Raw genomic sequence first — 13599 nt, 5'->3', positions numbered from 1 at the left:
CTCTCAAATAAATAAATAAAATCTTTAAAAAAAAAAAATGAGCTCTAATAGAAGGCCTTCCCACATTTATTGCTTTCAAAGGACTTCTCTTTTATATGTGTTCTTGGTGCTTAGTAAGGGAAGAAGTATTACAGATGGCTTTTACCACACTTGAATTATCTGATATTTATTTACTTACTTACTGAACAGTATGTGACTGAAGGCTGTGTCATACTCATTGCATTGATAAGCCTTCTTGCCAGTAGAAACTGTCTTATGTTGAATAATTTGTGTCCTCTGACAAAAGCCTTTCCAAATCAATCACATTTACTTGGTTTCTCACTAATATGGAACCTCTGGTGTTTGATAAGAGGCGAGGTGTGACTGAAAGCCCACCTTCTCTCTTGACATCGATAGAGCTTCTCTTTAGCATGTACTGTCTGATGTTGAACAAGATAGGTCTTCCAACCAAAAGTCTTCCTACATACATTACACATATAGGATCTCTCTCCAGTATGTGTCATGTGAATATTGTGTGTATTCCAGCTGAAAGCCTTCCTACATTCACTGAATTCATACGGCTTTTTTTCCAGCATGACTTTTCTGATGTTTAATAAGGGATGCAGTATGAGCAAAGGCTCTCCCACATTCATTACATTTGTAGGGTTTCTCTCCAGTATGAAATCTATAATGTTGAGTGAGAGATGAACTTTGGCTGAAGGCTCTCCCACATTTATTACATTTGTAAGGTTTCTCTCCAGTATGAAATCTATAATGTACGATTAGAGAGGAACTCTGACTGAAGGTTCTCCCGCATTCCCTGCATTCATAGGGCTTTTCTCCAGTATGAGTTCTCTGATGTTTAATAAGAGACGAAGTATGTCCAAAGGCTCTTCCACATTCATTACATTTGTAAGGTTTTTCTCCAGTATGAAATCTATAATGTAAAACAAGAGATGAACTCTGGCTGAAGGCTCTCCCACATTCACTGCATTCATAGGGCTTTTCTCCAGTATGAGTTCTCTGATGTTTAATAAGGGATGAAATATGACCAAAGGCTCTTCTACATTCACTGCATTCATAGGGCTTTTCTCCAGTGTGACATCTCTGGTGGCGCCTAAGTTCTGACTGGAAATGGAAAGACTTCCCACATTCATTACATTTACAAGGTTTCTTTCCTGAATGGGTTCTCTGGGAGTTATTTCTCCCTGAAGTCTGTCTGAATTCTGTATCACATTTATAGGATCCTTCTCCTATAGGAACACTGTGTTGGTTAACTAGGACTGATCTTAAGCCTAAACTTCTCCCAAATTCACTCCGTTCATGATCTATCTTAAGGGTGGTAGATTTGTGAGTGATCGACATTTCTTTCAGATGTCTCTCCTGGTTTTCTGGATGTATCTCTAATTGGTCATCACAACCATAGGTTACTTTCAGTTTGCAGAAGCAGAGTTCATCTCTGACATGTTTTTCCACTGATGCTATCTGGAGTAATTCTTCTTTGGAAATTCCCTGATTTAGTATTGATTCCTTGGCTTTAGGCCTTTTCTCCCAGTCTGAGGGGGGGAAAAAAAAAGACATTCTAGTATTAACTGTTTCATGTGCCCAGAGGAAGTAAAGTCCTATAATGGATGTAAGATAATCAAGTCTTAAAATAACATCTGGGATGTGTAGTTTCTTTCAAGTATAGTGTATATCTGAAGAAGGTTTTGGAGTTATCAAGAAGTGATAAACAAATGAATGGAGATTAGGAATGAAAAAATAGTGATTGGATTCCAGTACACAAGGTAAGTCCAAAGATCATAAAGATGAGAAGAGGGTAGGAAGATGTCCTCCACAAAGTCCCCTCAGCCTCTCAGTAATATATTACTGTATATAATTGTGATAGGCAAAATAATCCCCCCCCCAAAGACATCCATGCCCTAATCCCAAGAATTTGTAAATATGTTACCTTATATGGCAAAAGGGACTTTGCAGATGGGATTAAGGGCCCAGACCTTTAGATGGGTATATTATCCTGGATTATTCAGATGGGCCCAATCTAATCACATAAGTCCTTAAAATCAGAGAACATTTCCTGGCTGGGTCAGAGAGATGTGTGAGAAGGACTCAGCCCACCATTTCTGGCTTTGAAGGTGGAGGAAGGGCACCATGAGCCAAGGAATGTAGCAGTCTCTAGAAGCTGGAAACATTCCTCAGTTGACAGCCAGCAAGAAAACAAGGATCTTAGTTTCACAACTGCAAGAATTGGTTCTGCCAACAATTCAAATGCCAGAAAACAGAATCTGCCCTAGCAACCCCAAAAAGGAACACACCTCTCCTGACATCTTTTGTGAGACCCATGCCAGACTTCTGACCTATGAACTATTAATAAACTTGTGTTGTTTAAAGTCATTAAGTTTGTATTCGTTTGTTTCAGCAATAATAAAAAACTAATACAATAATAGTAACACTTTTGAAGAGGTAAATGATTAGTGATGCCAGTGCTCCCAGAAGCCAGATTCTGAGTCAGTTAGGTCTTATGTGACCCCTGGAGATCTGGATGTTTAACAAGCTCCCTGAGAGATTCTGAAACACAGCCATGTTTGTAGAGCACTGTCAACAGACAGGTATTTATCTTAAGACTAGATCCAGAGGTTGCACCCTTGTTCCCATTCTAGAAGGAAAAAAGATCAAGAAAATATTAATATAGCAGAGATCAGCAACTTCCCTCTCTGTTCTCTATTCTAGGCTCCTTTAATGAGGCCCAGCCTGTGCTCTCAGGATTTGAGCACTGATTTCCTGGGATTTACCTCTGACCCAGGCTATGATTCTACCTCACAGATGGACATTGGCACAGACTGTCACCTTCCTCCATTGTGCCTGGGCTACACATGGCAGGCAGGAGAGCCTGAGTCCAGAATTCTGCTCCAAGAGGTGAAGCCTGTCAGGTACTCTCAAGTTACCTAGGAATACATCGTCTCAAAGAGATGACATCAACAGACAGCAAGGAGAAATTTTTGCTCCTGGAACCACCTCTGTTGAAGCTCAGCTTAATCAAGCTTGAAGTGTCTTCACCTTGATCTTGACATCTGTCTGTCCTGGCCTGTAACTCTTTAATTTCTAGGCTACTCTGCTGTTTGGTCTCACTAACTCTCTTAGCCTTGCTGATATAGGATAGCCTGGCCATTTACAACTGTCAATCTTTAGATTCCATCCAACAATGACCATATGACATCTAGTGATGCTGAGTGGCACCAAGAACCCAGAAGGGGTGAGCAGAGATGGGTACCAAAGGAAGTGTAAATGCTAGAGAAGAAAATGAGCATCGCTTCTTCTGACACCAGATATAATTACAAAAGCCTAAGAGTATTCAAAATGTTGCAGTGGAGGGCTCCTGACAAGTGGTCTTACCTTCTCAAAGGAAAGCCCCATGACCAAGGGTTCAGGGCAATTTCTCACCCATGGCTGGTCCTTATTATGTGTGATGCTGCTTAGGTCTCACTCACCCACCTGTTGAGATTTCTCCCTCTAACACATAGGGCTCTTTCCCTTCCTCCATCTGGGAGATCACATATGGTTTAGACACCGGAAGCCCTGATGGTAGAGAAAAAAGGATCATGACTGTGTATGTTAGAGGCCAAGGCATCGGCCCTAGGTCTTTCTGGGGGAGACCAGAGTGTAGATGTGGAGAGCCTCCAAAGAATAGGCACTGTAAAATATTAGGATCAGAATCATGAAACTTATTATTACAATTTCATATGGAGCAGGACTTTTCCTAGGAATGAGAACCCCAAAGACAATGTAAATGTCTGATTCCATAACCCCAGGCCAAAACTCAGCGAACAGGTCTAGAAACCCCAAGCTTTTAAACACAATGAAATAAAGATGGCAGGCCTGACAGGCAGGCTTTGGTCTTTGGAGGAGCTGAGCTCACCCAGAGAGGCCAGGTTCTTGAAGTTCTCCAGCATCACTGCCCTGTATAGGTCCTTTTGAGCGAGGTCCAACTGCCCCCATTCCCACTGGGTGAATTCCACAGCTACATCCTCAAATGTCATCAGATCCTGAAACACAGAAGACACTCTTATACCCTCAGGGAGCACACTCTTATACCCTCAGGGAGCACACTAACAGCCCTGGGGGGAAGAGTGGGTGGATCTCTGAGTAGAACCTTAGGATGTAGAAGGGATTCCAAGAGTTTCTAGCTATCCCAATGCCCAGTTTTGGGTTTGTCATCCCAAAAATATTTTAAGCTACTCCAGGGATTGTATTACCCTTACTACTTGGAATCCTACCCAATGCCCACTTTTGTCAGTATCACGCTGCTTAGAAATACAATCAGGATCTCAAGAGAATCAGGCCTACAGAGACATTCTGCTTAGGTAAGGGAGATAAATGCAATCCATTTCCTCAATCTTCAACATTTAATTAGAATCAACTAGAAGTAACGGCTAATACGTTTTGCATTTTTTTTTTTTTAAGATTTTATTTATTTATTTGAGAGAGAGAGAATGAGAGACAGAGAGCACGAGAGGGAAGAGGGTCAGAGGGAGAAGCAGACCCCCCACCGAGCAGGGAGCCCGATGTGGGACTCGATCCCGGGACTCCAGGATCATGACCCGAGCCGAAGGCAGTTGCTCAACCAACTGAGCCACCCAGGCGCCCCGTTTTGCATTTTTTTTAAAGATTTATTTACTTATGTGAGAGAGAGCATGAGTGAGTGTGGGAGGGGTAGAGTGAGAGGGAGAGAGAAACTCCAGCAGACTCCTCACTGAGCCTGGAGCCTGACGTTGGGCTCAATCCCAAGACCCCAAGATCATGACCTGAGCCCAAACCAAGAGTTGGACACTTAACCAACTGTGCCATCCAGAGGCCCTTGTTTTGCATCCTCAAATGCACTAGTATCAATAGTCTCCAACTATTTTTGAAACTTGTGGCCTATGATTTTAAAGACAATTTTTACTAAGTCCAAACCAAATAATTTAGGATTTATAATAATTTATCACCACCACCACCACCACACAGTTCAGTGAAAGTATATCAAGTGGCCTTATAATGAATCAGTAAGTCTTTTGTGAGTTTGATTACGAATCCTCTCGCCCAAAGCCTAATCACTTTTCAATTCCTACTCATTCAATTCCTGAATGTGCAAAACTGACAGTGAGACTCTGAATCCCAGGTCCCCACAAGGTACAACCATTCTGTGGGTCCCACCAGGACTATCCTGTCATCCTCTATAACAGCAATTAGAACACCTCCCATTTGACTTACACTGTACAATAATCCACATACCATGAACTAAAATGCAGATAAATGAAGACAGTATAAACTCCTGCTACTTTTCCCAAAATATGTTTAGAAATCAAATCCTATTTAGGCATTGATTTCATAGAATAAGTCAAAGTAGAATTTTACACTAACATGAAAGTCAGTCCAAAATAATCAAATATGGAAAACTCACTACTATAGTAACCTCTTGTGATAGATTATATTATTTGTTCAGAATATTCACTGGCTCTCCCTACAGGATTGAGTTCCCTGCCCCACTGACCCAGGTGTAGTCAAATAATCTGCTTTTGCAAATGGAATATAAAACAGGTAATGCAGGCAAGATATAGACCTTTGTTGGTATAAATCTTAGGGTTTGTTGTTGTTATTACAGCATAACTAGCCTAAAATGACTCATTAAAAAGCTGTACTTAATGTAGAGTTCTGCCATAACAAAAAGCCTAAAATTTGTGACTTTGGCTTCAGGGCCAGGTAGTAAAGAAACTTATTGGTGAAATGGCAACCCATGTAATTTGGTGGTGAACTGTGTGCTAAAACTGTTGTCTGTAATAACTGAAAAGATGAACAATGTAAGCATGAACTTGCGATGTTACGAGAAGAGGCTGGAACATCAGTAGTGTGAGTTGGTTGTTACTGGCAGAATTTGACAAAATATTACAAGAAAAAAAATGAGCTCAAGAGTTTGCCAGTTTGCAAAATAAAAATGGAAGGCAAAAGAAAGTGTCCAGAATTTCCAGGACTTGCAGAGTTAAGAGATTTAACCACTTCTCATTTCCAACTGGTCAAGACAACATAGATAAGGCTTTTGCATGACAGAGGATGATTAAAACTCAACCTTAGGGAAAGACCAAATCATGAGTGTGGTAGTCAAACCTTTTGTTTAAACCTCTGAATAATTCCAGATGGCTCCCAGTAAATCTTTCAGGGTCACTGAATTGCTTAGTGACTAAAACAATGGCTGTCCCAAGAAAACCCCCAGAGCTCCACAATTAAGCCTAAAAAGAGGGGCATATTTAAAAAAGAACTGTGGGTAAAATTGCTGACACATGGAAGTGACAGAAAACAGATACATTAAAAGCTGATGACATTTTGAAAGTTACACTGAATGTCCATGACTTGAAAAAATCCTTGGGCGGGGCGCCTGGGTGGCTCAGTCGTTAAGCATCTGCCTTCGGCTCAGGTCATGATCCCAGGGTCCTGGGTTCGAGTCCCACATCGGGCTCCCTGCTCGCAGGAAGCCTGCTTCTTGCTCTCCCACTCACCCTGCTTGTGTTCCTGCTCTCGCTCTCTCTCTCTCTGTCAAATAAATAAATAAAATCTTTAAAAAAAAAAAAAAGAAAAAATCCTTGGGCATATCAACCTACTCAGGTAGGATGAAAAAGCTGGTTAGCCCTCAAGTGAGTTTATTCTCCAATATCATTTCCTATGTGACCAAGGAGGATACTGCAAAAGGAACTTGGGGGGCAGAGCCAAGAGCCAAGGAAAACGGGACTGAGGAGCTCCACCCACAGAGCAGAACAAGGACATAACCAAAAGACTTCCCAGTCCCAAGATCAGTGGTTCTCACCAAGTCTGCCAAGTGGAATTTCATAGCTATTACAGACCTGAGACTGCTGGGCTCCTCCCATGCTTCCCTGTTCTGAATAGGGGTGCTTACTGTGGTTATCCTGTCTCCATTGTTCCACTGTACGTTGGATATATGGATTCAGACAATTTGTCCTTTTAGTTCATAGATCTCCAGATCCAAAGGAGAAACATCCAGACCTGATGTTGAGGCATCACCCCATCCAGGACTCTGATCTTGATGTTCCTACTAGATAACTAAATGGAGTTCGGGGGCTATCTTTTGGGGAGAGAATTTGTGTGGAGGGAGGGAGGGAAGTGAATATTTGTAAGAAAACAGACAGTGGTAGACTCATTTGTTCAAAATATTCATTGCCCCTCCCCTGGCACCCCTCACTATGGGAGGCTTGCATTTCCCACCTCACTGACTTTAGGCTTGGCCACATGACTTGCTTTGGCCAGTGGATTGTGGGCAGAAGCAACACATGTCCTTTCTGGGCAGAAGCCAGAAGAACCATCTCCTGGTTCTGACATTACACTTTTCCCTGCCACATAATATATCCCAGACAGGATTCAGCCAGAATCCCAGAGCAAAGAGGGTCTGGAGCAGTCACAGCCAGTCCACTACTGATATGTAACAGAGAAGAAATACACCTTTGTTACTATAAGCCGTTGAAATCTACAGGCCACTGTTACCACAGCATAACTAGATTAAGCTCTCTGATGTACCTCTGAATGTGTACATCAAGGCCAAAGAGGTTTAAACTCTATTTATTACTCTACTAGCTATTTGTGAGACTTCCCTATTGGTGGGGGTTTCCCCCATTGGCTAGAAAATTAAACACAATGTCTATCATTAAGCTAGAATACATGAAACTATCATCTAGGTAGTACCAAGATAGTACCATCTTGGCATCCATGCTAGGAAACAATGCAGGCTTGCATCTACAGCCCTCCACTTGGTTCTCCAGCCTACTACAGCCAAACCTGAATCCACTTCTGGAGTCAGTCATTATTACCCCCTCTACCCCCATCACAACTGAAGCTGACAAGGACTAAGCAGTTACCATTTGCCAGAAGACTCCAGCAACAATATGAGGTAGTTGCATTACTGAGTGGTTAAGATCTTAGAGCCAGACAACCTGGATCTGAAACTAAAATGCCTTCCTTATGAGCTAGATAACCATGAACAAGTTACTTTCTCTCTCTGTGCCTTGGCTTTCTCAGTTGCCTCTCTGTGCCTCAGTTGCCATTCCTCAAAATGAGAATGTTTGAAAGATGAAAAGAGTTAGTTTAAGTAAATTGTGTAGAATAGTTCCTGATACATATTTAGTTCTCAGTACATTGGCTATTACTACTTTCATCATTATCATTAACATGATTACCATCCTCATTTTACAGTTGGCAAAACCAATGCATAGAGAAGTTAGGTGAGTCTTCCAGCCAGGAAGCAGTGAGTTCCTGGAAGGTACTACTAGTGAGGAACTCCTCACTAGTTCCAGGAAGGTAACATCCGAACAGGGACATAGCTTCAAATGGTCTCCCCACCTGTCCATACCCTCAGAACCTCTTTGCCCCTCTTCTCCATGAGCCTTCCCCAACCTCTCCAGCACAGGCTGATTTTCCTTTTACTAAACCTTGAAGGAAAGGCCTATCTGTGCCATTCCCATCTGTCATTAAATGATGCACATCCTCACTGTGACTGGGGCTGCATCCTCCGTACCAGAGTCCTCCCCTTTCTGTGATAGTGACACTCTTTCAAGGCCAGGGCTCTCTCACATTACTTGGTACTCACTGCAGTGCTCATGACAGAAATAAACCAAAGGATCTGAGTGAGTGCATACTGAGCAGAGAGGAGAGGGGCCCTGGAAAGGGGCAGGGAGGCCAGCATCCACCTTGATGGGCTCAACCTCCTGCAGAGCAGGGATTAGGGTCAGTTCCCTTTGGCGTTGAACACAGGCTCCAGAGAAAAGGAGGCAAAGACATCCGTAGTTCAGTCATTTGAGGAAAAATGAAGAGAACCCCAACTCACCTGGGGCCTGGCTTTCAGGAATAAACTGGTTGTTCCCTTTTCTCCTGGGTATCTCTCTGGAGGAAGAGCAGAGTCCTGAGAGGGGAGAACTAAGAAGATAAAAGGAGCCATAAGGAAGGCTAACCCCATGGCCTTTGCAGCTCCCAGACTCCCCATGCTGGAGATTCTGAAGAGTCAGTGTGTCACCTCCACGGTTCTGGGGACAGAGCTGGGTCAAAGGGAGCTGAGGGGCAGCCTCTAGCTAACCCACACGAGAGAGAAGTACACAACCCCCCTCCCCCACTTCCTGTCCAAAGGCCACAGCAGGTTGCAGGTAACTGAAGTACCACCATAGCCTGGCCACTCCACTGGACAGTTATTTACTGGGTATCCAATATATAGGTCCTACTAGGCCTTTTAAAAATATAAACATGGAGAAGGCTTTCAAGGAACTTTAAATCTAGCCTGCGGTATGACAGGTTAAGCATACCAAACAAGGCCCAGGGCAAGGCCACAGAGGGATGTTGACTTTAAGGGAAAGAAGTCACACCTTTCCCCTCATCCTTGGGAAGCCAGCTCAAAGGTCAGTTCTTCCTGAGAAGTTCCCAAGCATCATTAGGTCTCTGCAAGCATACTTTGCAAGTCCCTCTATGATAGGATTTTGTATCTGTTTTTAAAGGCTGAAAACAAACAAAAAACTAACCCCAACCATACCAGAGAAGTGGTCATAGCTAACAACAACAAAAGCATGGAAGTGGCAAGCAGCATGGTATAGTATAGGTCAGCACTTCTCACACTTCAATGTGTGTATAGATTCCTGAGGATCTTGTTAAACAGACTCTGATTCAGTGGATGTAGGATAGGGCCTGAGAGTCTGCAATTCTAAAGAGTTTCGAGATGATTCCTGTGCTGATGGTCTACAGAACACAAGGCATAAAGGAATACAGAAGGGGTGATAGTCCCAGAGATTTGGCCCAGTTCTGCCACTGGCCAGTCTTATGACCTTGAGCATTTGCACTGAGAATGGAAAGTCAAAATGCCCATTAGTGAAGGACAGGAGACTCTAAATTTACAAAGGAATGGCTTAAAACCTCCTGGGTCACCTGGATTGCCTCCTCCCAAACACTAGTGAAAGGGTGGCTACAGGAGGTGCCCCCCATGTACACTGCTAATCTTGTATACAGTTGAGCTAGACGAGCTAGAGGAATCTTATTAGTTAATGAAGCAATAAAGGAAATGGTGGCAAGGCTCGAAATGGCCCCACTGCCCCCTGATCTCTGGCCAAGGACCACTCCCCCACAGGTTTGTTTATTGTTTACCCTCTCCCTTCCACACCGGAAGAGATCCTTTCCCGCCCGCCCCGCTCTCCTCTGGCCTTTTCGGAAGTCTTCCGTGGCCATCCCCTCCACTTCTACCATGGCGTCTGGATACTGGGACTCCATGCTCCGGGGCCTGGCAAATTAGGAAATGCCACAGGGAAGACGGTTGCAGGCTCTGCCCCATCAGTGGATTCCCCGGCTTCTTCCTAGGGTCGTCCTCCTCCTCGGCCCACTACTAACTCCCCAGAAGGGCTTCCGGTCCTCTGCACCCTCGAGAGCCAAACCTGATGCTGTGGAGTCCATAGCTGGGGCTAAGGGGCGACGTCCTTTCACTAGGTCCAAATCACTGTCCTGCGGCCGCAGCCCTGTGGTCCTCCCTACAGTTCAGGGAGCAGGGAGTAAGCTGGTAAGCTGGGTAACATCGGGCATTCCCACTCCGCGCGGTGACGCCCAGCCGACCCGCAGGGCCCAGAGCAGGGCTCTCAAACCCGGACTCCCGCCCGGGCGCGAAGCGCTGCCGCCCGGGGCGGAGCGGTTCCCCCGCTTTCAGGCGCGCTCTCAGACCCCTCACGAGCCGGGCCTGGGCTCACTAGCTCCGCTCCGCCGCCCTTCCGGAACCAGGCTCCGGAACCCAGTTCTCACGCAGACCCACACCCACAGTGACGACTACACCACCAGGAGGTACGGCCGTAGCCACGCCTGCGACCTTGGTGGCCAGTGCTCCTCCAAGGCCCTAAGACAGCAGGGATTCGGGGGAGAGCCTCACAGGGACACGGACCGGCCCTGCAACTCTCTCCCCTAGCTCCAGGCCCCCGTAGCCCCTCGCAGGCGGGCAGGCGGAGGAGCACTCCCAACTCTGTCACGGACTGGGGCGCGGTGCCCGGGACGGGCCTGCGCGCCGGAAGTCGCCGAACCCACAAAGAGTAAAGGCCACCCCTGCCCCAGCCCCTGAGCCAAGACCCGTCCCGAGCCTGCGCAGACGGGCCGCCGCGCGGGGGTCAAACCAGCGAGCGTCCGGGGCGGGTCCGCGGGGCGGGGCGAGCGGCGCCTGCGCCCTGGGGGCCGGAGCGAGCGATCTTGGGCGTGCCGGCCGGGAGTGCCCCGGGAGCCGCACAGTGCGCCACCGACCCGGGTATAGGGTTTCCCGTGCTCTCACCACCGGCTGGGAACTGGGAGCAACTTCCATCTTAGGCTCGATAGCCGGGTTTGGGGCTGTCCAACCAGAAACCATTGGAAATTTGTTAAAAAGAGAAGCCTGGGCCTTACCCTGAATCTGCCGAATAAGGATTTCCAGGAGACTCTCTGGGCGTATCTCCTACGGAATGCCCAGGAGATACAGATGGCTCATTGCTATTCTACAGGCCGTCCCGTGCCTCTCCGTCTTCCTCCCACTGCTCCAAGTTCTGAGTGCGGCGAAGGGTCAACGAAGAAACGACTATGGACTCCTTCCTGCTCCAGAAACGAGTATCATTTAGGACCTAAAAGAAATGTAGAAAAGGTTTGAATTATTAAAACGATGGCTCTCAGGAGGCAGTCCTCAGCCAGAGAGGGGACTTGTGAGGACTGAGAATGGTTTATAGACCCTATCTAGGGGTTCAGGGACAACCCATTGAGTCAGGGCAAAAAAACACCATTTTCCCCTCTAGCTTTTTCAATCTGTGTCACTTTTTGCCAGCACTCATGGTGGCACATGGCCAGGATGGCAGAGCAAGTGCCCAACAAGCAAGCCCTCTTCCTCTGGGGTTGGGGAGGGGGCTAGCAGGTGGGACGGAGGTGCTGCCAGGGAACCATGGCTGGCCCAGGAGTTTCTCTTCCCTTCTGTGCTCTGGAACCAAGAAGGTGAAGGGATGGACAAATGAGAAAAAAATGTCATCTCATTGGTGACTTAGCACAACTAGATAGAAATGGAACTGCTCAGATTATCTTGAGGGGTGCCATCTGTCCCTGATGTGCCTTTTGGCATTGGCCTGCTACAGTGTCTGAAATTTCAGTCCTCTTAAATTCAGGACAGAGTGTGATACAGAGGCCTATGTCACAATGCATATTTGTTACCCAGGAGAGTTAATCAGTTGCTTAACAAGGATGTCCCCTCTTCCAGAGTGCTCTCATGTGGTACTTGATGTCAGTTACTGTTAGGGTAGCTCTGGTTCCGAGCAACCTGGTAAGTTTGTGCATTACCCCAACATTCCCTTTTGCTGCTCCTTTGTAGTCAAACATTTCTCCCATTCCAACCTAGTGTGACCACGGATCTATCCCTAGAGTTTAGCCTTTTCCGGAATGTCATATACAGGATTATACAGTATGTAACCTTTTGAGAGTGGCTTTTATCACTCAGCATAAAGCCCTTGAGATCCATCTGTATTGTCATGGGGATCAATAGTTCATTCCTTTGTACTCTTGACTCCAGCTGTCCTGTAAGGAAGATTGTCCTAAGGAGCTATTCAGCACATCCATTTACATCCTATTTACCAGAACACTTGACCACATATAGCTGCAGAGAAATGTACTCTTTAAACATGTGCCTGGCTAAAATTCTACTACCATGGAAGATGGACAGAAAAAACGGGAAACAGATTGTAGGAACAATATTGATAAACTAGTTTACCCAGAGGAAGAGCAGGTAGCAAGAGCATCTCAAAGTCAAATTAGCCTGAGGGAGATGGCTCACCCTATTTTAAGCTAATTCTAAAAAAAATGTGAAGGTGCTTTTGTAAGGCAGAACTGAAGCACAGATTGTTTTCTATAGGTCCCCTGTGTGCTCAGGCACCCATCATCACACAGCCTCCAACTTCCCTGGGTTGGGAGCCCCATAGTAAAAACAGAAACTGTTCACAATTAGGGCTCAGGAATATGCAGTCATTGAGGGTGGACTAAAGATGCCCCAATGGTGGCCATTTTGAAAGAAGGTATTCCAAAAACAAAAACAGAAGTAGAAAGCCATTCCAATCTGGAATCAGACCTGGGTATTAAAAGCAGCAGTGTTTTTCAGGTATAGTGTGAAATTGTGCCTGAATATTTCTCTCCCACCCCATCACCCAGCTTCTGATCATACGCAATTTCCACTCTCAGTATAAGGCTAAATAAATTAAAAACAACAACAACACACAGGAGGGAAGAGCAAGAAAAATATGACTTCAAGTCTTAATCCTGGAAGGTCCAAACCCTTACTACAGTACAAAACCGTCCCCAATCCGGCCCCAAATTATGGTTGTCAGCCCCTAAATACCCCCTGACCATTCATCTTGCTACAAATTTTTTGCACTTTTATCCCCTAGTCTGTATATTTGCAGGTGCTATTCTCTCTGCATAGATTGCACTTTGTTGTTGTTGTTTTTTAAGATTTTATTTATTTATTTGGGGGCGGCAGAGGGAGAGAGAATCCCAGGCAGAGTCCACCCTGAGCATGGAGCCCAACTTGGGCTTCGATCTCAGGACCCTGAGATCATGACCTGAGCCCAA

At 45.6% G+C, this 13599-nt stretch overlaps 1 protein-coding gene across 1 annotated transcript; it reads right to left on the bottom strand.

Annotated features, from left to right (window-relative positions):
* On the bottom strand, positions 1 to 11104 carry ZNF514 (zinc finger protein 514). Its single transcript, XM_021697488.2, has 6 exons — positions 10919 to 11104; positions 10425 to 10517; positions 8843 to 8931; positions 3896 to 4022; positions 3472 to 3555; positions 1 to 1535 (listed from the first exon to the last, which is right to left on the bottom strand). The coding sequence occupies exons 2-6, from the start codon at positions 10441 to 10443 to the stop codon at positions 553 to 555; spliced, it is 1302 nt and encodes a 433-aa protein (XP_021553163.1). The 5' UTR covers positions 10444 to 10517; positions 10919 to 11104; the 3' UTR covers positions 1 to 552.
* Between the last annotated feature and the right edge of the window lie 2495 nt (positions 11105 to 13599).

The sequence above is a fragment of the Neomonachus schauinslandi genome, chromosome 10, assembly GCF_002201575.2.
Source record: "Neomonachus schauinslandi chromosome 10, ASM220157v2, whole genome shotgun sequence".
Lineage (NCBI taxonomy): Eukaryota > Metazoa > Chordata > Mammalia > Carnivora > Phocidae > Neomonachus > Neomonachus schauinslandi.
The sequence above is the reverse complement of the archived record's forward strand: the minus strand, read 5'-3'. Positions and strand labels throughout refer to the sequence as shown.

Coding starts and splice junctions, on each gene's coding strand:
- ZNF514 (XM_021697488.2), bottom strand. Junction 4,023..8,842: donor TCCTGAAAGCCAGGCCCCAG/GTGAGTTGGGGT, acceptor TCTGTGTTTCAG/GATCTGATGACATTTGAGGA. Junction 3,556..3,895: donor CAAGAACCTGGCCTCTCTGG/GTGAGCTCAGCT, acceptor CTCTACCATCAG/GGCTTCCGGTGTCTAAACCA.